Source organism: Aphelocoma coerulescens, chromosome 11 (assembly GCF_041296385.1).
Source record: "Aphelocoma coerulescens isolate FSJ_1873_10779 chromosome 11, UR_Acoe_1.0, whole genome shotgun sequence".
Lineage (NCBI taxonomy): Eukaryota > Metazoa > Chordata > Aves > Passeriformes > Corvidae > Aphelocoma > Aphelocoma coerulescens.
This window is the reverse complement of record NC_091025.1, coordinates 7,588,245-7,610,383: the sequence shown is the minus strand read 5'-3', so window position 1 is coordinate 7,610,383 and position 22,139 is coordinate 7,588,245. Positions and strand designations below refer to the sequence as shown.

At 48.3% G+C, this 22,139-nt stretch overlaps 1 protein-coding gene across 1 annotated transcript in view; it reads left to right on the top strand.

Annotated features, from left to right (window-relative positions):
• The window catches only part of ATP6V0D1 (ATPase H+ transporting V0 subunit d1), a 34,556-nt gene extending 12,742 nt beyond the window's left edge, over window positions 1–21,814 (top strand). Inside the window, exons 3-8 of the mRNA XM_069026945.1 lie at window positions 11,222–11,400; window positions 14,354–14,433; window positions 18,234–18,311; window positions 18,896–19,072; window positions 19,839–19,916; window positions 20,443–21,814. Coding sequence (XP_068883046.1) covers window positions 11,222–11,400; window positions 14,354–14,433; window positions 18,234–18,311; window positions 18,896–19,072; window positions 19,839–19,916; window positions 20,443–20,604 — 754 coding nt within the window. The 3' untranslated portion in view covers window positions 20,605–21,814. The remainder of the gene's footprint in view (window positions 1–11,221; window positions 11,401–14,353; window positions 14,434–18,233; window positions 18,312–18,895; window positions 19,073–19,838; window positions 19,917–20,442) is intronic.
• Window positions 21,815–22,139: the final 325 nt, after the last annotated feature.

The following is a 22,139-nucleotide window of genomic DNA, read 5'->3' as shown; positions in this document are numbered from 1 at the left end:
CTTTTTACCTACAAGATTTGCTCTAATGCCACTGTTTGCAGTGCTGCCTAGAGGAAGGCAAAAGGTGAAGCAGGAAAAAGGTGTTTTCCCATATGGAATGTCTGCAGTCTCTTGCAGAGTCTTGTGCAAGGAGTCCAAGAGTTCAGCTGAGTTTTGTCATGGTTCTGCCACACCACTGATGGAGGGGTCTGACCTCTGGGTCTGCACTCATCACACAGTGGAGTACTGTTGCAGTAGAGAAGGTGTTACCAGCTTTGACTGGTCCAAGGTGGGAGTCACTATCAGGGTATTAGAATCTCTAATAGCTTGTAATGACACCACAGACAGGTTAAAAGAGTAGATACAGTGAACCACAAGAAGTTTGGAGAGGGTGCTGCTTTTGCCCAGTGGGTCTTCGTATCTTCTCTTGATAAACCTAGTATTTGGTGATGGGCCTAGTAGAAAAGAAGGTAGACTAGATGTGACTTCTTGGGCTGCCTTTCAGGCTGTGTTCCCTGAAACTGTCCCTTGAGTTGTAGTAGGTCTTGGTTTGGGGCAGGGGACAGAAATTTTCAGAGATTTGCTGACAGTGTAAAACTTCCCATGTGTGTCCCAAATAGTTGGAGTGGAGAACAGCCCTTTTTGGAGCTGGCAACATGCACTTGTGCCAGTGGCTTTCATCTAGCTCAGGCATGTATGGAGGCAGCACCATAAAAATGTTCAGCCAAAGGATGTTGGCAGTGCTGAGGATTTTGTGCCTGTGCACCCAGAGGCATTGTGTCATCCTACCTGCCTGGGGGACACTGGGACAAGCCTGTGCCACTTGATTTTTCACCCCAGGTGCGCACACAGATAAGGGGTGATTTATATTTGCCTTTTGAGCATGACTATTTCCTACTCCATTCTTTTAGGATAGTTAATGAAACCTGAGCAGGAAATGGTAAAGACTGCTCCTGGTAGACAGCTCAGGGCAATTGAGGCACCAGGTGGTCAGAAGAAGAAATTGTACTCAACTTGATGTATCTGTGTGCTAATAGTATACAGGCTGAAGTGAAATAAAAAATAGTAGAAAGATGTGGAAAATTTGAGCAGGGCTGGCTTCTGCAGGAGGAAAGCTTGAGTTCACCAAGACCTCTTTTGAGTTGTAAACAGAGATTTTTAACACTGAGTGGGATTGTAGGAGGTGTGTCTGGCTCAAAATGGAAGGAAATGTTTTGTAGCATGTCCAGCTTTGAAACTACTGCTGCTGGATGTCTTTGTATGTACTTACCTTTTTGGCCTCCTTAGGACTCCTGGATAACCTCACATAAGACGGGCACATTGGAGCCTGTTAACACTCACTGCTGGTGGTCAGAGTGTGCATGGCTGATGCCAGGAGGTGGGTCAAGCATTTAAAAAGCTGTCAGGCTTTCTCCTTCCGGAGTGTCCTGCTGGACCTTTGGGGTGGTTTTGAGTGGGTGATCAGGTGATTGTTGTGCTTGTTTTTTGAGGGTGCTGAGATCTGACCCAGGACACATTGCTGAGATCTGGGGAAATGTCTGATTGTGGGAGCAACTGTAGTCCTTGTCTCCTCTGGCTTCAGCGCCAGCCTGCCAGGAGCCATGCCGTTTGTCCCATATGGAATTATACCATGTAATTTCAGTTGCCTCTTTGAAGCAGTCCCTGCAATAAGTGAGGCCAGGGGAAGGAGAAGAAGCAATAGGGGGGCAGTGCAAGGGCTCTGGAGCAGAGGGTGTGTGTTCCGTGCCCGGCTCGGGAGAGCGCGTTCCGTGCCCGGCTCCAGGGAGGGGAGGCCGCGCTGCCGGTTGCTTGCCGGAAGGTGGCACTCCAGCCCCGTGCTGCCTGTCCCCAGGTGCACCGCGAGTGTGGGTGAGGATGGTCACCTGGGGAGGTGGGCAGGAGTTAACCTCTGTCCTGAGCATAGGAGAAAGGACAGTGTTTAAAAGCACGTGAACAAAACTGACCCCAGAACGTGGCTAGGCAGCAGCCCCAAGGTAAGGTCTTTGTTCCCCAAGACACTTGCTGACACTGATTTTTTTTTTTTTTTTTTTTTTTTTTTTTTTTTGTCCTGTTGTGCTCCTCTCCTGGCACCACACTGACTCTTTCCTGGCTCTCATTCTCTCCAGGAACTCTTCTGTGGCAAGTGTTGCGTTCTTAGTACCAAAATAAGGGAAATCAGCCAACTTCCTCAATTTGTTTTTTCAAGTGGTGGCTGTAGCTGGCAGCCTCTGCCACTGCAAGCAGAAAGCTCGGTTTGCTGAGCCTGCTACAGTCTCCAAAGCACACCTGCTTACTCTGCATCTTGCCACGCAGCTCCTTGCTGGAAGTCTGCTGGTGCTTCCCCATGTCTTTCGGCCAACCATACTAGGTTCTGAGCGATAGGCACAAATTGTCTGTTAACATCTCTGCTCCAACAAAAACAATGGACTGTTTGCCTGAGGGAATGCAGTGGTGCTCTGTAGGGCAGCAACAGGTATTAAGTGTTCTTGAAACAGCAAAAGCCACTTCCTGAATTCAACAAGCACATATTGACTTGTGGGATGGAAGTGGGTTTTAGGTTCTTCTCAGTGATGTGCTGCCCTGCCTTTCTGTACAGGCTTTGTTCTTTGTGTTCACCTGACACAGTGCCATGGCCTGTCTCTCCTTCCTTCCAGTGTTCCTGTATATGGTTTAGATAGGAGCAACATTAGGATAAAGAATCCTGACTCTAACCTGCTGTAGGCTTATCAGATTTTCAGCTTTAGTATTTTTCCAATGGTAGGGAGAAGGGTCTAGTGGTTTTTTTGGGTTGGTTTGTTTGTTTTCTGTTGTGTGGTGGTTTTTTGTTTGGGGTTGCTTTTGGGTTTTTTTCCCTCCCCCTTGTTTCAGCACAGTCTCTTCCCTGCTCCAGAAAGTCTGGCTTTGCAGCAGACCAGTGTCAGGGCTCTGGCAGCTGTTGGGCCCCTTGAACCCTCACAGCAAACTGATGGGCAGAGAAGGGTTTGGTCTTGTCTTCAGGGGGGAGCTGCGGGTAACTGTGGACACTGAGTGTGCTGTGGGAGTGAGGGTTGGGGGCAAGCTGGGTCTAAATACATCTTCCAAATCTGTTATCAAGCCTGTCATCAGAGGACAGACTAGGTCATCTTTTATCTTTATCTTACCAGCAAGGGCTGGGAACCAGGTTCTTTTTTTGCCCTGAGGTTGCAGTGGGGAACTTGGCTTTCAGTATGTTTTTGTGGTCACAAGATGTGTTTTTGATGAGGCTGCATGTACCTTTTCCCCTTGCACGTGCCTTTTCTTAGCTCACTTCCTTCTGTTACCTTCTCTCTGACCCGGTCCTGCTCTGCCTCTCCCCTGCACTGGATAGATCTAGTTTCTGCTGCACAACTTTGAGTTCAATTTTAATTTTGCAGCAGTGGTTTTTCTGCAGCCAAATTGTTTCAATTGCTACTTGAGCTCAAGAGCAGTAATCCTCCTCTCTGGAGTAGGAAGTTGCCTGTCTTCATTCTGAGTGTACTGGAGTGTGCATCCTGGCACAACTGTGGAGGTTACAAAATATGACTGCATCCTTTTGAAATCCTTTCCTGCAGAAGGAAAAAAACCCTCCAAATGCTTTACATTAGTGTAGTTCAGTGGGGCAAGTGCAACAATCTGAAGGATCTTTCCTAATGCTGCTGTGGTTAAAATTACACTCTACAATTTCAGTCAGGGTCCTTGGTGGCAGTGAGGTTAGGAAGCAAAAATTACCATAGTGGCTGGGGATCCTGCAATAAAAGGTTTAAGAGCCTTTTCTGACAGAGATTGTTTTGGCAAAGCAGCGCAGGTTTCTGACAAACAGCTTCCCTGTTTGCAGGGAGTGCAAAGTTGAACTGATAAGCCAAGTTCTTGGAGGGATTACACAATATTCAAAATAAGAGGGCATGTAGCTAATGATCCGGAAATGATCAGAGACTTGTGTCCTCTGGATGGTGGCATCAGAGCTGCATCTGCTCACCTGCATTCCCAAAGGATGCTGATCTCACTGGTTTCCCAGAACCAGTGTCTGTGACAATGGACTGGGTTGCATGGTGGTGACTGTGGGAGTCATGGTGTGACTGTGGGTGCTCTCATTAGAAAGGAAATCTCTGAAAGGTGTATTTCACTGTATATTACATTAAGAGGATGCTTTTTTTCCCCAGACCTCTGGTGCCTGAAAAATATTTCGTTTGGCCAGTGGATTTGAATGGGAACAACAGAACTTCTCTCCTATGGAGCAGCACTGTTCTTCACTTGGAAGGTGTTAACTCTGTGCCTGGCAAACAGTGAGCTCTGGTAGTGACAGTAATGTCATAACAAAATGTTACTGGTGGCAGTAAAGATGCAGCAAAAACTGAGTGATGAGCTCCAGATGTCAGCCCATGTGTCACTAAGATAAAGAAGTCTTTGGTGAAACACTGCAGCTCTGAGAAGGGGCCCTAGCATGCAAGCTGTGGGTGATTAAGTGAGAATTCGTCGCCCCTGGATAAGATCCCTGTCCAGGCTTATGTGGTGTCATCCACAGGCAGTGTGTGGACTTCTGTCTTCTTGGGCTTTGTTTAAAGCTGAATTCCTCTGGTGATTCTGCAGTTTGCAGGACCAGTCCTTGTACTTCCCCTGTGCTCCTTCTTGCAGTCTTTTCCTTGACAGGCTGAACAGAATGTCTGTTAGAGGCATAAAACAAGAAGGGAAGGGAGTGTGTGTGTGTTAGAGGTTATTGATGCTCCTCAAATCAATTTGTGTGACTGCAGCTTTTTCAGAAGAAAACCTGTATGCAATGCCTTCAGCCGAGTGTGCACTCACTAAGCATTTCTGTTCACGTGTAACATGCTTCACTCCTTGATTGAAACCATTCCCAAGGTCTTCAGTGCTTGACCTTAGCAGCCTTTGTTTTCCTTTTACCTTTCCATTGATTTGCCTCACCCAATGCTCTAGACTGTCATGTTCAGCCCAGAGAAGGCCTGGAGGCCAAGGGTTCTGAAGGCTTCCTGGGGGCATCTTGGGTCTGAGTCGCCTCTCCCAGGTCCATTCTGTAAGCTAGTTTGAAGTCTAGTGAATACTTGTGTAGAGCTTTGCCTAGGTACCACAAAACTTAAGAGACTGAGCTAAATCTTACATCTGCCTCATATGGTTTACTGCATGTCAAATGAGATGATGAATTTTCTTGTCTTCTGCTGGCATCAGGTCTGTATGCACAGAGATGTTCTGCACATTGGCTGGGTCCAGACCATACATTCACTGAGAAGTAGATAAAGGCTTTTGGGCCTCTAAACTCAGTCAGGTTTCTTAGCTACTAGAGACAGTTTGGGTGATAATGTGAACAGTGCACCCGTTCCTCTTATTTTATATCTGTGAAATGTTTGGGGGTTTGTGCTTTACATGTAAGATTAGAAGAACTTTGTGCAAGTTTGACTTCTGCAGCTGGTTCCTGTGAAAGCAGCATGATTACATGTTTTGGTCAATATTTAAAATGTAATTAGTGCTCAAGTCTGCTCAACATGGTGCAGAGTGCCAGGGCTCAGCTTTGCGTATGAACCTCGTGTTTCTCAAGCTTTGAGGCATCAAATTTAGGCAACCAGAGATTCTTGCACCAGGCTGCAAGGTGTTCAAAACATTCTCTGGTGTTTCAAGGGGTTTTTACAGATCAGGAACACTGAGTCAAATTCATAAAGCCTTAAAATTAAAAGTACTTTGTGTAGCTTTTTTCTCGTTAGTTTAATGCAGCTAACACTGGATTGCTGCTTGTAAGTTAACAGATGATACCAGTGGAAAACTGAGGTCAGTATCCCAAGAGACATAGACTAGAGGATAGTAAAAATCATGTGGAGATACAGCTAAATATAGATTAATGCTGAGAACATTCCTGGATACTTGGTTTTGAAAGGCTGCCACAGCCTCTGTAGTACTGTGAAGTTATAACTCTTTGCTCTCAAATGGTCTTGTTGATCTAAGTTTAGCAGAGCACCCACTTACTGGCTCAGTGCCCTTGGTTTGTGGTGGCAACCATGAAATTCTGAGCTTTTTCTTTGGCAGGTTCACGAATGTGGCCCTTAGGTATGGTTTGTATTGGTGTGACTCTAGGAAGGACAATGTGCAAAGAGGAGGAGACCAGCAAGGACACTGAGCAGAGAGCATTGCACACTGCATCTGCTCTTGCTGTTCCCTGGACTATCTGACCTCAGCTGCAGATGAGAGGTAGAACTGCTGCTGATCTGACATGTTCTAATACAAGCTGAGAAACTGATTTAAGGATTTGACTGTGTTCACATCCATTGCCTGTTATTCAAACAAGTCTCAGTGAGACACTGAGATCTTCCTGATGTGCAACATTCTTCTTTCCAGATCAGGACAGCTGTGCAGTTATTTACTAATGATCTCAAGCTGACCCCGCAGATACAAACATCTCAGCTGTTGGCACTATTCTTAGTGTCAGCCACTGCTCTTTTGGGCTTTGAAGTCTGTGTGTTGCTTTCCCCCGTGGCTGCTTAACATTTGGAGCTTGAGAGAGGTGTGACAAGTGGCTCTGTGTACCAGCACGGTATCCAGTGGGATACAGATGGATCTCTGTATTTATGCACAAACCCAAGGAAGTAGTGGTACAACCAGCCTGCAACTTTTTCCCTGAGTTACTTCTCCCAACACCCCCTGAGTATGTGAACTGAATGAGCTGCAAGAGGGAAGCACTAGATGCTAAAGTGACTACAGTCAAAACAACTTCATTATCTTTTAAAGCTGTCTCTAGAATTCATGCCGAGTTCGAAGCACTGCTCTGATCCCACTGGAAATTTCCCTTTTTCATCCCAAAATAAATACATGCTTCTATAGTAATCTGAGTAACTGCCCAGTGCAGTCACATAAGGACTTTGGCCTTGCTCACAGTAGTCTGAGTTAACGTCTAATGCTGGTTTTGGAAAGCATTAAAATTGCCTGAGCAAGGCAATACCTCAACCCATCCCAACAAAACTCCTGCTATGCACCTCTGCATTGGCCCACTGCTGTCTGTTGGCTGTGACATGGAGGGCTGTCCTCATGATCCCTTGCAGAGCAGCTGCTAAGCTACAGTTTTGGCTCTACTTTTGGAGGATCCCTGAGAATCTCAGGTCATGCAATGTTCCATCATTATTCATGCTTTGTGACCACTTGCAGTATTGTTGACGGTTTTTTTAGTGTCCTGGAACAGAAAGCAATAAAAAACCAACCTATCTACTGTAGGACAATGACTCTTTATGATTAGATTAGATTAGTAAGTGGGGGAGGGAGAAGGTTTAACTGTTTTGGGGTCACTGCCTTGCAGTGCTGTGCTTGAGTGCCTTGCAGCCAAGTTGTAAATGCCCCATGTGATGAATGTTCATGCATTTCATGTGCTCCCCTGCTAAAACAGCCTTTCCAAATATTCAGTGGGCCACTGCAGTCTTTCTTGCATTTCTCATTTATCAGTGTCTGTACTTAAGTAATGCCAGAAGGAGGAAACATACGTTGTCAAGGCATGGCTTTTGCATGTGTGCTCTACTCTTGCTTGATTCTGCTCCATAGCTAGCCATGGGTGACTATGTCAGGATTTAGCTTCTGGGGGCTGGCTCTCCCCTCTTCTCTGTGAGGGGTCTCTGCTCTGTCTGCCTGAGACCATACCTCCCAAAACCAGCAGTGAGAGTGAACTCTGGCCTGCTGCTGCTGGAAGGAAGGTTTGGCCCACCAGCCCCCCTCTTTTGGCTTCTCTAGGCATATCCTAGTCTGATTTTGTTCTTGTTATCTGAGTGTCACCCAATGCATATTGTTCTGCAGTGGGAGTTGCTGGAGGAGCAAAGATAGTGGCTCCAGTTGTCTCGGACTTCAGGAAGCTGTAAATCATCTCTTTCCTGCTGTGGATGATGCTGAGGATATTCCTATGTTTGGTGACTCTTTTATATTCTTTAATAAAAACTTATACTTTCCTGTGAGATGTTACTGACGCTTCTCAGTATTGACTAAAATTGTATTTCTGTGAACGTGAATTTCTGGAATATACCACACCTCCATTCAGTGGGTGACAGGAGGAGTTATGCCTGGTGTAACTGTGCATGTCACACTCTGGCTGGTTTTGTGCCCATATCCCTGGGTGAGCAGAAAGCTCCACAGATGAGAAGAGGCTTTTCCAGCTGCCCTGGCACTAGAAGAGTTGCCTTCTAGTTATGAGTGACTAAGCTGTGACTGGTTTTATTGGGATGAAGTAGGGACTGAATGTGAATGAGGGTGGTCTGGGCTTGCTTGAAGTGAATGGAACTACCATCAAGGATTAGGTAGTGGTGCTGATGTCTGGCTGGCCTTGACAGGCACAAGAAGACCTTTGTCCAGCTGTATCTCCCTTGTTATTGTGAAGGTTTGAAATGCTGTCACGATGGAAATTTGAAGGAGAATTCCCCCCTTTATCTCACGCATGTTAACTCTTCCTGCAGAGATGAATCCTTTGACAGCAAGATTTAAGTGGGTGAAGTAATCTTTAAAAACAGTTGATGCCTCTTTAGAGGCATTGGCATTTGGGTTATAGACCATGCATTTCCCAGACCTCCCTGAAGGATGAGATAAAATCAAATTAAGGGGTATAAATTAAACAAGGAGGGCCGTGCTTTGCTCTCTGGCACTGGAAGCCAGCTGCGTTGTCTTTCCTGGGACCATCAGTCTGAAAGCAGGAGCTTCCATGTATGAAGAGAGTCAGATTTTGGCAGTTTGCCCAAAACCTGGCTGTGGTTTTTGTGCTGAGTTGGACCGGGAAGGCATGAATGAGCTTGGTGGGGCTCCAGTAAGCTGCTCTGAAGACCTGAGAGCAGAAAGGCTCCAGACATTTTTCCTCATTTCCTTTTTTGTACAGTCGACTTTGGCCAGGCTTCTTGCAAGTATCTTGTGGAAAGTGGTATCTGTAGTAAACTGGGGATAGGAAGGAGGTGTGCTGGCATACATGACCATATTTCCTTACCTATTCCTTCACTGTAGGCTGAGTTAAAGTAACAAATTTGGTCTCATCGCATATTGTGCTTTGCTTTGTTGAGAGAAGTGCTGCCTATGGTCTTTCCTTAAGGCTACTGTGTTGCACAAAGGAAACTTTCATGTTGAGGGCAGATGGTGGAGCTGGGAAATGATCTTCTGTATCCTTGTTCTGGCGCACCTCATGGAGAAGCATCTGTGTTAGGGTGCAGATGCTTTTATTTACCAGGAACCAGCTGCTTACTGCAAGGGACTTACCTCAGTTCTCATAAACAGGCCCTTCTTGCTGTCCTGGAGATTGCAATCATCTCCATGGTGAGAGCTGCACAAACAGGAGGGAAGATAATGACCTTGTGGATTAAAGGGCAAAAGGAGGTTTCCTAGTACGTGAAGCTTGTGCTGATTGCCCTGGTTCTAGATTGAACCAGGAAAGGTAGGCTGCAAACACAAAAGGGTGCTCTGCAAAAATCATAGGGCCAGGAGGTGCACTACTCAGCCTTGCAGTGTGGAGAGAAAAAAGCGGCACCTGTTTGAGGAACTAAGGTGTGGATTTGATTTGTTCATGGACGTGCCCTTTGAGCATATTTGAGAGGCAATAAGCCCATCTAATAAAAACTAGTAAAATCTGCCTTTAACTGGCTCTGCTTACCTACCTTTGATGTGGTTAAAGGGAAGCAGGTCTGCACTGTGCTCCTTGTTACCTTGGAAATACAAAGACCAACAGCATCCCAATGTGTGCCTGGCAAACATCACCAGAGCTTTGCCATGCCTGTCTTCACCACAGTCCCAGGATGCTGGCCTTAAGTTCCTTTCTTCAAGTACTTCCTTTACTCAAGTACCTGTGGGAAGCCTGACTCTCAGCAGAGCTTCAACTCCAGATGTGCACACCTTCTGCCATTCTAGTTCAGGTCTGATCTTGGTTGTTTTGGAGCAGCTCCTGCCAAGGAGCTTCTTCAGGTCTTTTCCATCATCTAACTTTTTAGAGTTAGAGTTCTAGCAGCGAGATCGAGGGAGTGTAAAATGCCACATATCCTTCTCTTCAGCATCTGTGCCTCTTCCCCATGCTACTGAGGGATATGTGCAAAGGCAACTTCTGACTAAAAAACTCCCTCATCTCATTTGATGTTTTTCAGGTTCTCAGCTTGGTCGGCTTGTGGCTTAGCTGGTGGTTAAGATGCCTAGAGCATCACTGCTGTTCTTGCTGGGGACACTTAGTATTTATGTGATGCCTTGATCACTTGCTTGGACCTTCTACTTGGAGAAGGCTACCAGCCTTTCATGTGTCCCCAGTCTTCAGGCCATCTGTGTCTCTGTTCTCTGGCTGGACTGGGAGTACTGGGAGGTGTTCTTTCTCCTCTGCTCAGCACTAGAGGAGGCCTCACCTGCGTGCTGTGCCCAGTTCTGAGCTCCTCACTGCAGGAGAAGCATGGACATACTGGAGAGAAGGGCCACAAAGGGCTTGTGTTGGTGGAACTTATGCCAGGTGCTATGATTCCAGATTGAGTGTCCCGTTGCTGCAGTGCCAAAGACTGGATCTGCTAATCCTGAACAACATAAGTGGAGAACTTGGTTTGGGATGTCATAACTTGGGTTAATGCAAAGAAGTTTGTAGCTTTTGGTGTAGAGGTGTGAAAAACCTTGTGTGTAGTTTCGTGAGGGTGTGAGTGAAGGTTGTGCCAAAGCTGCCCATCCTGTTGTTTTTGGAACACAGTGAGGCTGCAGAAATGTGACCCTTCCTCCTTTCACTTGGCAAGATGGAGCAGTGTTGCTGGCACTGAAGCTGGAGCCAGGCTCCTCTTGGAGGTGTGTGGGGTCAGAATTAGAGACAGTAGACAAATGACCACGGGGGAATGTTAGGAAAAGCCTTTTCATTGCAAGTGTGGTCAGATGCTGAAGCAGAGCCCCAATGAAGTTGTGAGATACACATCCTTGCAAATAATTCAAAGTTCAAATGAACATTCAGAAGTCTTTTTGCCTGAGCAGCTAGAGCTGACCATGCTCAGAGCAGGGTAGGGGGCCAGAGACCTCCAGAAGTCAGTTCCAATGTAACGCTCTTCAGTGGTAGGTGGTACCCAGATGGTGTGGTTCAGCTGTGGCATAAATCAAAGCCTGGGATTATGCCTGACTGCCTTTTCCTAGGCCAGCATGATAAGCAGACGCTGAGGTACCTTAGTACTTCTCTGTGGGAAGCTTGCATCTTTCTGGAGATGTTCACGAGGAGATGATGTGTGCCTGTTGCTGGGTTTCGTGTTATATGTATTGTTTCAGTCTTCCTCTTTCATTCCTCCAGGTACAGCTACATGATTGACAATGTCATTCTGCTGATCACTGGGACTCTGCACCAGCGTTCCATCTCTGAACTGGTGCCCAAGTGCCATCCTCTGGGAAGTTTCGAGCAGATGGAAGCTGTGAACATTGCTCAGACACCTGCAGAGCTCTACAATGCAATCCTGGTGGACACTCCCCTGGGTGAGTGGAGCCATTCAAAATACCTCTCAGCTGTGTGTGGTGGAACAGATGTCCCTTTCTCCCCCAGTCTAACTAGCTCCAGCTAAGCCTAAGTTGTGTTCCAAGAAGACAAAGCAGTGGGTAATGCAGAGCTGTGGCTGTACTGCCTGTGGTGGCTGGGCTTGAGTTCAGGTTTATGCCTGTCCTATGCCATCTTTTGCTCTGGAGAACCAGCTAGCTCTCTGTACCCTTCAATCAGTGTCCAGGCCAGCACAGTGGTAGGGCAGACTGCTGGGAAGTTTGGTTTTTGTGAGCCAGGCTTTGAGTCTCCTTAGTGAAGGGCTATTGGGTCTTCTGCTGGAACAAATAATTTGATTTCCAGCACTTTTAGTTGGACCATTGGGTAATTTCTTGTATGCAATTTTTATAGATAATTACAGAGATCTGCACATGCCCAGTCTTGTTCTGAGACTACTAAAATTAGCACTAGTTAAATGAAAGCCCTTTATATAAACAAAAAACAAGCCCAAACAACCACTGCAAAACAAAGAAATCTCCAACAGCCTTTTAAAACTCATTGTATAGCAGCATCTTGGACTGAGGTATATTGTCTCAGGGCTACAGGCTTGTTTAGGAGGCACATAATACTAAAATCAAATGTCTTATGAACAGCTAGTAAGATAGATATGTTCTTTAAAGATAAAAGGTGTAGGAAGTGGTTCTGGAGAAAATATGGAAGTCTTTGCAGCAGTAGGGGAGGTAGTCACAGGTGACTTGCTAGTTTAGCATCTGTGGGCAATAACGTAATGAGATATGCCTGAGTCGGTGATTAGTCATTCTTTTGGGGTTGCTAGAAAGATCAAAACACTCTAAGTCATCATACTGTCTTTGATAGAAATAGTTAGGTTTGGAACTGAAGTGCTTTTGCAAATGCTCTGTGTAATAATGGGGCAAATGAAGTAGTTGTCATGGAAAAATGTCTTGTGTCCAGCAAAGAAGGGAGAACGTGCCTCAAGAGATCTGGGTTGCAAGGCAGGACAACAACGCAGCAGGAGAACTGAGGCTCTGCATGCAGCTGAGTTGAGCCCACTGTAGGGATGATGTGTGGGAAGAAAATCCTCCTCACAAATAAGTGGGAACCTTCCCATTTTGGCAAGAAGATAGAACAGAGTATTTCAGAGATTATCTCTCAGAGACCTTAAAGCTTCCAGCAGAATATGGAGTGAAAATTCCCCATGTCAGTGTTGAGGTGGTTCTGGAGAACACGGCTGGCAGTTGAGGGTCTTTGCCTCTTGCATTCATGTACTTGCACATGAGTTTGTTTTGCCTGCTTCAGCCCTGGCTGGGCTGGCTTCTCCAGACCTTTGCCCTGGCCATGCCCTTGGGGCTGTGTACCAACTAGTGTGGCATTTCTTCAGCAGGGGAACATGGGGAGTAGCTGTGTTGCCTAAACAAGCAGGCATGCAGGCTTCAGTTGTTTAACTTGCACTCTTTCCAGTGACCACACGCAAAGAAACAGCAGCTCTATCTCCTAAAAGGACTTGAGTTGCTACGTGGCTTGGTGGGAATGCCTAACCCCAAATGGCTTTCATAGGTTAACAGGGCAAAATGAGATTTGCTGTAAGCCTAATTTGGGATATTGGAGGGCCAAGAACTGAAATAGCTGTGTACTCATTCCTCAGCTACTCTTGAAGTAGCCACTGCTTAGCTATCCAGGCTGGCCAGCACGTCCTGCAGTAAAAACCAGTCCTGGCACACTCTGTTTGCATTTTTGCCAGCCACTGGGAACAGTGTTCCCCCAGCCACGTGGCATTGTGCTCTGATGCTGCAAAGAAACTTCTGGGGAGGTTAACCTCCATTCAGAACTCTCCTGACCCACATTGGGGCTGCTGTTCCTCCAGGCAGCTCATGCTATAAAAGTGGTGCAGGCCAGAGGTGTGAGCCTGCATTGCAGCTAGTTTGTTGCACAGAGCAGAGCACTGGTCAGTTCTCAGCACAGCTGTGGTGTCTGTTACCCACAGCTGCAGTGTGTAAGCTGAGACAGATCAGATTTCTCTTTGTAGCAAATTCAGCAAAGTTGGTTGCTGAGTGAGAGTTGAAGAAGTCAGGAAGTCTTGTCAGTGGGTTTTATTGTACCACTCATTTGCTAGCAAGAACACAACAGCAGCATTACATTGCACTGTAGATGTACAAAACTCATCTATATCTGCAGCTTGCAGCACCTGTTTGGTCTGAAATCTGTGTTCTTTAGATGGCATCAACAGCTCCCTCCCAGAGGTACTCTGGCAAAGTATGTAGGGCTGAGCATCCTACCAGGTCCTACTAATTTATTCTGTCTCCTGTTGCTAACTTCCAGCTAGAGAAATAAAAGCACTTGGAAGACATGGAAAATGAGGCTGATAGACTTGACCAGGAGAAACAACTCCTGACTCCAACCATGACCCGTGTCATGGTCTATAGGAGCTGTGGCATCACCATGCCTTCTTAATCACACTAAGATATTGTAGAAGGAGGCAGAAGCATCAACTCCTTGTGACTCACTAGCTGCTGTCTCACAGGTACTTAAGCACTCCTGCAATGCTGTAGCAGGCAGTTCAAAGCTGCCTTGTCACCTCCAAGTGCCTGCATGTGGGAACAGTTTGGAGATTGCTTATTTTTAAATACAGGCTTCTGTATCACTGATACTGGAGGCTGGAGCTGAGAATTTCTGCTGGGAATAGGCTGTTAACAAAACCATAGGATTAAGGGTGAAGCGAGACTTTCATATGAGAACCCCAAAAATTATTATGGCCTAAGGAACCATGGTGGAGCCTGAGGTTTTGAGTCATGACAGTTTGGCTGCTGAGGATAAGGGCCAGGCCTAGAAGGGACAAACTCAAGACAGGGTGTGCTTCTGCCTGGTATTGTAGAGGAGTCTGGAAAGTGCTGAACATGGGTCTGGTTAGGGCAATGCTAACTTCTGTCTCTGTTTCAGCTGCTTTCTTCCAAGACTGCATATCTGAACAGGACCTGGATGAAATGAATATTGAAATAATTCGAAACACCCTGTATAAGGTAAATGAGTCACAGAATTGCAGAATGGGCTAGGTTGGAAAGGGCCACAGTGGGTCATCTGGTTCTACCTCCTTGGTCAAGCAAGGTTATCCCAGAGCACATGGCACAGGATTGTGTCCAGGTGGTTCTGGAATATCTCCAGTGAGGGAGGCTCCACACCCTCTCTGGGCAAACAGTTCCAGTGCATGGTCACCCACACAGTATAAAACTTCTTCCTCATATTCAGGTAGAACTTCCTGTGCATCAGTTTCTGCCTGTTGCCTCTTGTCCTAGTTCTAGAGTCTCCGAGAAGGGAAGGAGATATTAATTTCCCTATTTATTCCTGGCATGGTGATTAAACATGGCCAAAACCTGGTTGCGTCCATTGGAAAGTAAAGATAGCGCTCCTGGAGGGGCCTGACATCCGATCACACAACTCTGCCGAGTCAGGGCACCAGAGCTAGGCAGAGAGGAGGATTTTCTTGGAGCTGTCGAGTCCGTGCAAGAGATTTTGCAGAGGTTGTGTCTTTGAATTTCCTCATGCCCCAGGCAGGCAGGAGAAGTCTGCTTCCTCACCACAGGGGTTCAGAGGTGTAGTTAACTGCATTCAAGGTGACTAGATCTTAAACTTGGTTGAAGGACTCCCATTGGTTTCGCACCCTGTCTTGAGCCCTTTCCAAAGACCTTCCAGCAGTCTGCTCAAGCCTTCTGTGGCTGTGGTTGGGGTTAGATGTCCTTGATAGAGCAGTGTGAAAGGTGGAAGCTGGGGACAATATTGGCAGAGGGATGTGGAGGGGCTAAGGATCTCCTTGTCTTGAGCTGTCATCTCCTCTGCAGGCCCTGTCTGGTTTTAGCTGGCAGTGTCGAAGCGTGTGTTTATGTGCAGGCTGTGGCTATCGCTCCATCTCAGCTCTCTGGATCAAGGGTGGGATGTAGATTGTATCTGTCAATCTTGTTTTGGCTGGTCACAGCCAGCCTGCAGTTGGTGTGACCTCTTCTTTCTAAGGAAGCTGTGGCCTGTTTGGAGAGGCAGAGAGCAGGTCAGGCGTGAAGGGAAGAAGGCAAAGGGAGGGAGAAGGAACGGCGTGTCAGCAGTCATGCCCAGCTGCCTGTGGCCCCTGGCATGTACTGGTCTTTGCTGTAATGAGGAGGGACACCTGTGTGCATAAACACCACAGCCTTGCAGGGCACTGGCCTTGGTCTTGACGTGAGTCAGGAGGGGAAGGCAGGGAGCAGAGTGGGCACAGGGAAAACCGGTTGGGAGGGAGGTGGGATGTATCCCCTTGCATCCCAGCTGCCATGTCCTTTCCCATATCCTTTTTGAGGCTTGATACTGCTTTGTAGTCTGCTCTTGCTACCCACAAATGGAAATGTAGGTGCCTGTAATGCCTCAGTGTGTGTGGCACTGGTTCTTGCTAAAGAGCAGCCCCTGGGGCTCTGTCCGTAACAAATCACAGGGATGAAGGGGTGGAAAAGGTGATTACTGCTTACAGACTCTATTTGAAGCCACCTCTCTCCCCAGGGACTGGAAAATGTATAATACAATGCAAATGAGGGAAATAAAGTCAGGTCTGAAATCTGCAGAGAGCTGCTCTGAAAAACACAACAGGCCCAGGACAAATGCCTGTGTCCATGTGAAGTTGGCATGGGAAGGGGAAGTGCTATCTCCCAGACATACTGGAGATTTTTTTTCAGAAATCTGTAAGGGTGTTGACAGAAGATTTGAGCAGGATTCATAGGAGGAAAGCTATTACAAAGGCTACTTGTTAGCAATGAAGGTTCTCAAATGGAAATATGGTTAAGATGGGGAACAGAGGTTAAAAGTGGTCAGTGCTTAGTGTACAGTGCAATCAGTAGCCAAGTCCTGCAACGGAAGTGTGCTGGCATTGTTATTTTCAGTGCTTACTCCCTTTGTTTCACCTCTTGTTGAAGTGAAGCCAGCTGACTGTTGCCCTTTGCTGGTGACTTTCTTGTAGGAACCAGCTGAAGGAACTTTGTGACTGGATAATAAAATAAAGCAGGTGAATCAATGTGGATAAATGTGGAGTGGTGTATAGCAGAGGTAAGGAGGAACCCCAGCTCTGCTTGTACAGTGAGGGTCTCCTTGTTCCTTCCTACTACTAAATGGAATCTTGGGTAGTGATTGACCTAAGCAAGTGTCTCTCTGCATGGTAACGTGTTCCTAACAGTATAAAAGAACTGTATGAGTATCACTGTGCTACTGAGTCCCTCTGTAAAGCGTGTTTGACCTGGACACTATCTCATTCCACTCATCTCAGAGTATGAACAGCAAAACAGGAGAAGGGGCTAAGGAAGACACATTAGAGGCTCGGGTATGACGATTTCTGTATGGAAACCCTCACCTGGAAGAGGAGGGAATCCAAGCTGTGGTGGTATCTACAGATGATGTTGGAAAAGTCAGCGTGGATGGACAGGACACAGGCTTGTCTTCAGACTGGATTTGAGGACAGATGAGGCTAGCAGGAGGTAGAGGGGGTGGGTTCATGAAAGGGAAGACCGACTGAGGATCATTAAAGGCAAAGACACCCCTGTTCCTGGGGTAAGGGCTTCAGGACGCTGGAGCGTTTCTGTCAGTTGCCGTCACTGGAAGGGCACCAGTGTGCAGGTGTTTACAGACTGTGTTTCCATGGTGTCTGTGATATTGGATCCCCATTCACTGCTGGATAGTTGAGTCCACCTGTATTTGCTTCTAAAGCCTTAGGTTTGTGCATGAGCTCTGATAAGGGCAGAGGTAGTGACTGAATCTCTTCTCCACATTCCCTTTCCTGTCAGCCTCAAACAGCATCCATTATCCATGTCCCTGTTCCTGTGGTAACTCTGCAGACTGATGCTCTGTGCTCTCCTCCACCTGAGCAGTGGCGAGTGCTGGAGAGGCTCTCTTTGATGAGTGATGCTCACCCAGCATTGTCCTCTTGCACTGTGTGGTAACAAATATTTACAGAACACAGTAATCCAGGTGCTTTCCTAGTACAGAGGCTGAGGGTGTCCAACTTGCACTTTCTTGGTCCATCTTCAGTCCTACAGTTGTTGTGATAAAGCAGAGATTTGTGGTGTCTCTGCATTCTTTCTTTCCATCCCTTTGAAGTGATTCTGGTTGCAGCTCTCTGCCCAGGGAGGTGTTTTATCACATGATCACTTCTGAGAACATTTTTGCTGAATGATACTTTTAGCCATCCACAGCCTTCTTAGGCTCCCCCTGGGAGACACAGTCATCTTCCAGATGGATTACAGAACATCTCCACAAAGGATTACGTTTCCTGGAGACAGCATAGCTGTGCCTGGCCTTAAGTTTTTCTGCAGTGCTCTGGTTGGGATAAGAGACCAAGTGGCCACAGTGTGAAAAGAGAATTAGAGAGAATGGCTGGTTTCTTTCACAGATGTCCTGTCTCATCTCTTGACTCTGCTTACGCAGCACTACTTTCTGAGTGTAGGTCTTGCAGCTATGGTTGTGTGGCTTGGCATGTTTGTGGAGGCCAGAGCAGGGTCAGGAAACCATGTGAGGCTTCAGTGAGTTAGGTGACTCAAAGGAGAAAAATAGGCTTTAACCTTGCTGCCTGGAGATCTTGCCCACAGTAAGCTCATGCAGTCACTTGAACAAACCCAGCCACAATCCTTCATGTCTCTGGCTCCTGGGGAAGCACTGTCCTTGTGTGGGCAAGTTCACATGGGGCCAGACTGCCTGTGCTGTGTTACAGAGTGTTTGGAAGCCTCCCTGCTTGCTGTCTGTCCTCTGCTAAAGGCCCTGTGGGGGAGTAGATGAAGCTGTGCAGAAGAATGCTCATCTGCCCTCTCTCTTCCAGGCTTACCTGGAGTCCTTCTACAAGTTCTGCAAGACGCTGGGAGGTACCACAGCAGATGCCATGTGCCCAATCCTGGAGGTAGGTCTGGAAACTCCCATAGCTGGATAGTATTAGAGTGATGGCCATCACTCCCTGCTCAGGTCCAGCTTGTCTGCCAGTGTTAAGCATTCTCCAGATAGTCTTCAGCATCCTCAGGCCCACTTGACCTGCTCGCTGGGAGGAGACCTGGGGAACACTGCCTGCATATGACTTTGGTTCCCCAAGTACTGATACATTTGTTGCCTCTCTGGCAACGTCTTCATCCTCTCACATGGATAACAAGTAGGAGGGCTACCAGAGCTGTTTGGGTCTACATGCCAAGGCTTGATGTGAGATGTGCAGAACTCAGGAGCAGTAGGTGAGAGACATTCCTTGACTTGGGCAGGATTTGGCTTGTGCCTGGGATAGGGATTTCCTCACCTGACTGCTCCCCAGGTATCAGCTACTGGGCATACTGGGAGCCTGCACTTGTAGCGTACCCTGGCTGAGCACTGGAGAGCTGTACACATCCTGGAAGCCTTCTCATGCTGCCTTCTGATGTGGCTTTGTGCAGAGCAGCACTGATATCTGCCAGCCTCTGGTAAAGACACTGCATCCCAGCACGAACCACTCTTTTCCTGCAGTTTGAAGCTGACCGGAGGGCCTTCATTATCACCATCAACTCATTTGGTACTGAGCTGTCCAAGGAGGACCGAGCCAAGCTGTTCCCACACTGTGGCAAGCTCTACCCTGAGGGCCTAGCTCAGCTGGCCAGGGCAGATGACTACGAGCAAGTCAAAAACGTTGCTGACTACTACCCTGTGAGTGCTCTGGGGTGAGGGCTGTGGGGACTGGTACAAGGACCTGCTCTGGATCAGAGCTTCTTGGGGACCTGGAGGAACTTGTGGCTTGACAGCTTGGGGAGAGAGGTACCAGTCTTCTGCAATGCTGTTGGTCCTGCACTCTGCTTGGCCAGGACTTGGCTTGCCTGAAATGTCATTGGCTTATTAGTCATGGCTGTCATTTCAGTGGTGATTGGGAGACAGTGTTCCCTGTCCCAGGGTGTGGGGACTGCCTTTACCACCAAACCCCTGAGGTGTTGACGTGGCAGCAATGCCAGGCTCTCCTTGCCTGATTTGGGAATGGAAATGTGTCTTCAATGAGAAGTGGTGTTGCTCCACTTCAGCCCTGAGTGCTGGTTCAGTTGAAGGTGAGACACTGACCTGAGAGGACACGTTTGGATTTGTCTGTGTTCAAGCCACTTTGTGCATGGCTGGCAACCTGTTTGGAGTTGGAGTCTGAGCTCAGTGTCCCCTTACTGAGCAGCCAGTGTGTGTAGGCACTGGGGTCTGGCCCAAACACTCCAGTCTGTACATGGAGGGGTCTGTACTTGATGCCCCTTTTCCTGTAGGCTCAAAGCAATGATACGCCCTTTGAGAACTGCACATTTCGGAGAAGGGGCAGGACTCTTGGCTTCTCTGTTCTCTGACTTGACAGGGGGGCTGGAGTATCTGTCTGACGCAGGGGGCCCTCAAGTGCTGCTGAGCTTGGGTACAGGGTATATGCTCATGTAATGCCTTCCTGCAGGAGTACAAGCTGCTATTTGAAGGGGCTGGCAGCAACCCTGGAGACAAAACCCTTGAAGACCGGTTCTTTGAGCACGAGGTGAGTGAGCCCTGAGATGCTTCTTGACATGTGCCATTTGCAAAGCTCCAGGCGTCAGGAAGCTGGTCTGCTGCCCTGTCAGGAGTGCTGTGGATGAACAGGATTTGGGGGAAGGAGAAGCGTGCTTGCCCTCTGCTCCTGCATGAGAATGGGGGCCTAGCATAGTGCTTGGCCTGTTGTCTCACCCAGACAGATTAGAGCAGCGTGGGGAAGCATGTTTGGGGCTGCTGGTGGATATTTGGTCCATCAGTAGCAAAACCAGAGTGTAATTACGTGGAAAATGAGGACTTTATGGTACCTGAGTTATAAATATTTTCCCCTTCCAATGTCAGAGCCTGTCCTGAGCCATATGCTGTAGGTTAGAGCTGTCCCGAGAACCTAGAGAGATAGAGAACAGGATACCTGTGCTGAGCCTTCCAGCCTGCTGGGAAGTCATGGGCCCTTCCAAGCAGCTTCACGCTTGCCTTGACCAACTCCTCCTATATGAGGTGAACAAATTACATGTCCTCCTCTGGGCTTTCCCCAGGTGAAGCTGAACAAGCTGGCCTTCCTCAACCAATTCCACTTTGGAGTCTTCTACGCCTTTGTGAAGCTGAAGGAGCAGGAGTGCCGCAACATTGTGTGGATCGCAGAGTGCATTGCCCAGCGGCACAGAACCAAGATCGACAACTACATTCCCATCTTCTAACTCTGCTCTGCTCCTGTCCGACCCTCCCGCCCCTGGAGTCCGGAGGGACCCCTAACTCCCTGAGTTGTCCCTTGCCCAGACTCCAGGGATGTCCCATCTGTGGAACTGGATCAAATGAGGAAACTGTACAGTTGCTAGTTAAATTATTCACAAGCTGACGTTTGAGTTGTGTGTACTGTGAGACGTCCAGAGGGACCAGTGGTCCAGGCGTAGCCCTGTGCAGCAGGAGGGCCTCCTGTTGTGTATGCAGTAGTCCCAGTGTTCCTGTACTAATCGCTGTGTGCGCTTATGCTCATAGATCAAGCTTGAGCTGCAGGGGGCTGCCTCTGAGGGGGTCCCACTGCTGCAGAGGAGCGCAACAGGTCTGCCATGGCTGGGGGGGCCCTCTGTCAATGCTCTGCACGCCTCCTACTCAGTGTTGTTCCTGTGAGATGTAGTTAGAGTGTGGTTTGTAGTGTAGCCCGTGCTGCTGTGCAATCCCTGCATCCCCTTGTAGTGAACCCTGACCTGGGAGAGACCAAGCAGCCCTGGCCAGGACTGGAATGGAGCCTGTGGGAATGTGCGGGTGGAGCCAGAGTCCTTGTGGAGCAGAGTTCTCCCACTCCGGTAGAGTTTGCACTTGTGCAGCCTCGCTGTGTCTGCAGAAGCAGCTCTCATCAATATCTCTGCTGCACTGGACAGGGCTCCATAAGCTAGCTGAGCTCCTTCCTCCTGGGGAGACCCCCAGCTTGCAGTTTACTGTCACAACCATGCAAGAGCTGGGGCTCCTCTGGGCTCTGCGGATGGTACTGGACCCCTGCACCCCTGGAGGGTAGACATCCAGGCTCCTCCCCTGCAGAGAGTGGGTTGGCACTGCCATGGAGCTGTATGGCACAGTTGGCCAGGGAATAGAGCAGCCTTAGTCACCCTGGTGAGGGTGGAGATATCCCAGGCCCTGCCTGTCCATGGTCTGGGGTGGGAGCCAAGCCCTTGGCATGGTGTGGCAGCCCTGCTCTTTGCTGCTCTGTCTGGCTAGCTCCTACTTGCACTTGAGTTCTGGGAGATGTGCAATGGCAGCAGACAAGCCTTGCTGGTGGGAAACATGCTGGATGCTGCTGGGAGGAAGGATCAATGGAGAGCGGCTCTGTCCCAGCTAGTGCTGTGGTCACCTCTGCAGTTTGTTTTCCTGTGATCCCCTCCTCTCTACACCAATAAATATTTGCCTACTGCACTGTGCTCTCCTGCTTACTTGGGCACCTGTTCCCACAGCCCCAGGTGGAGCCCCCATCATCCACAGGGAATCTGGTAGTTGTGGTAGTGGAGCCTGGTGTGGCTCCTGCGTGAGTTGGGACACTTGTTTCTATCACAAGCATGGCGGTGGTACCAGCCCGTGAGGCTCAGGGTACTCCCTCCAGCCCAAGCCATGACAGTGCTTGGTCTGTGTGTGCAGCTGGCTGCTGAGCTAAGGGGTGCCTAAGGGGTGCAGCTTTACGGGAGTGCTCCATAGGGTTAGGGAGCTGCATGACTTATCCCTGTGCGTAGGGCTGTCCACATGT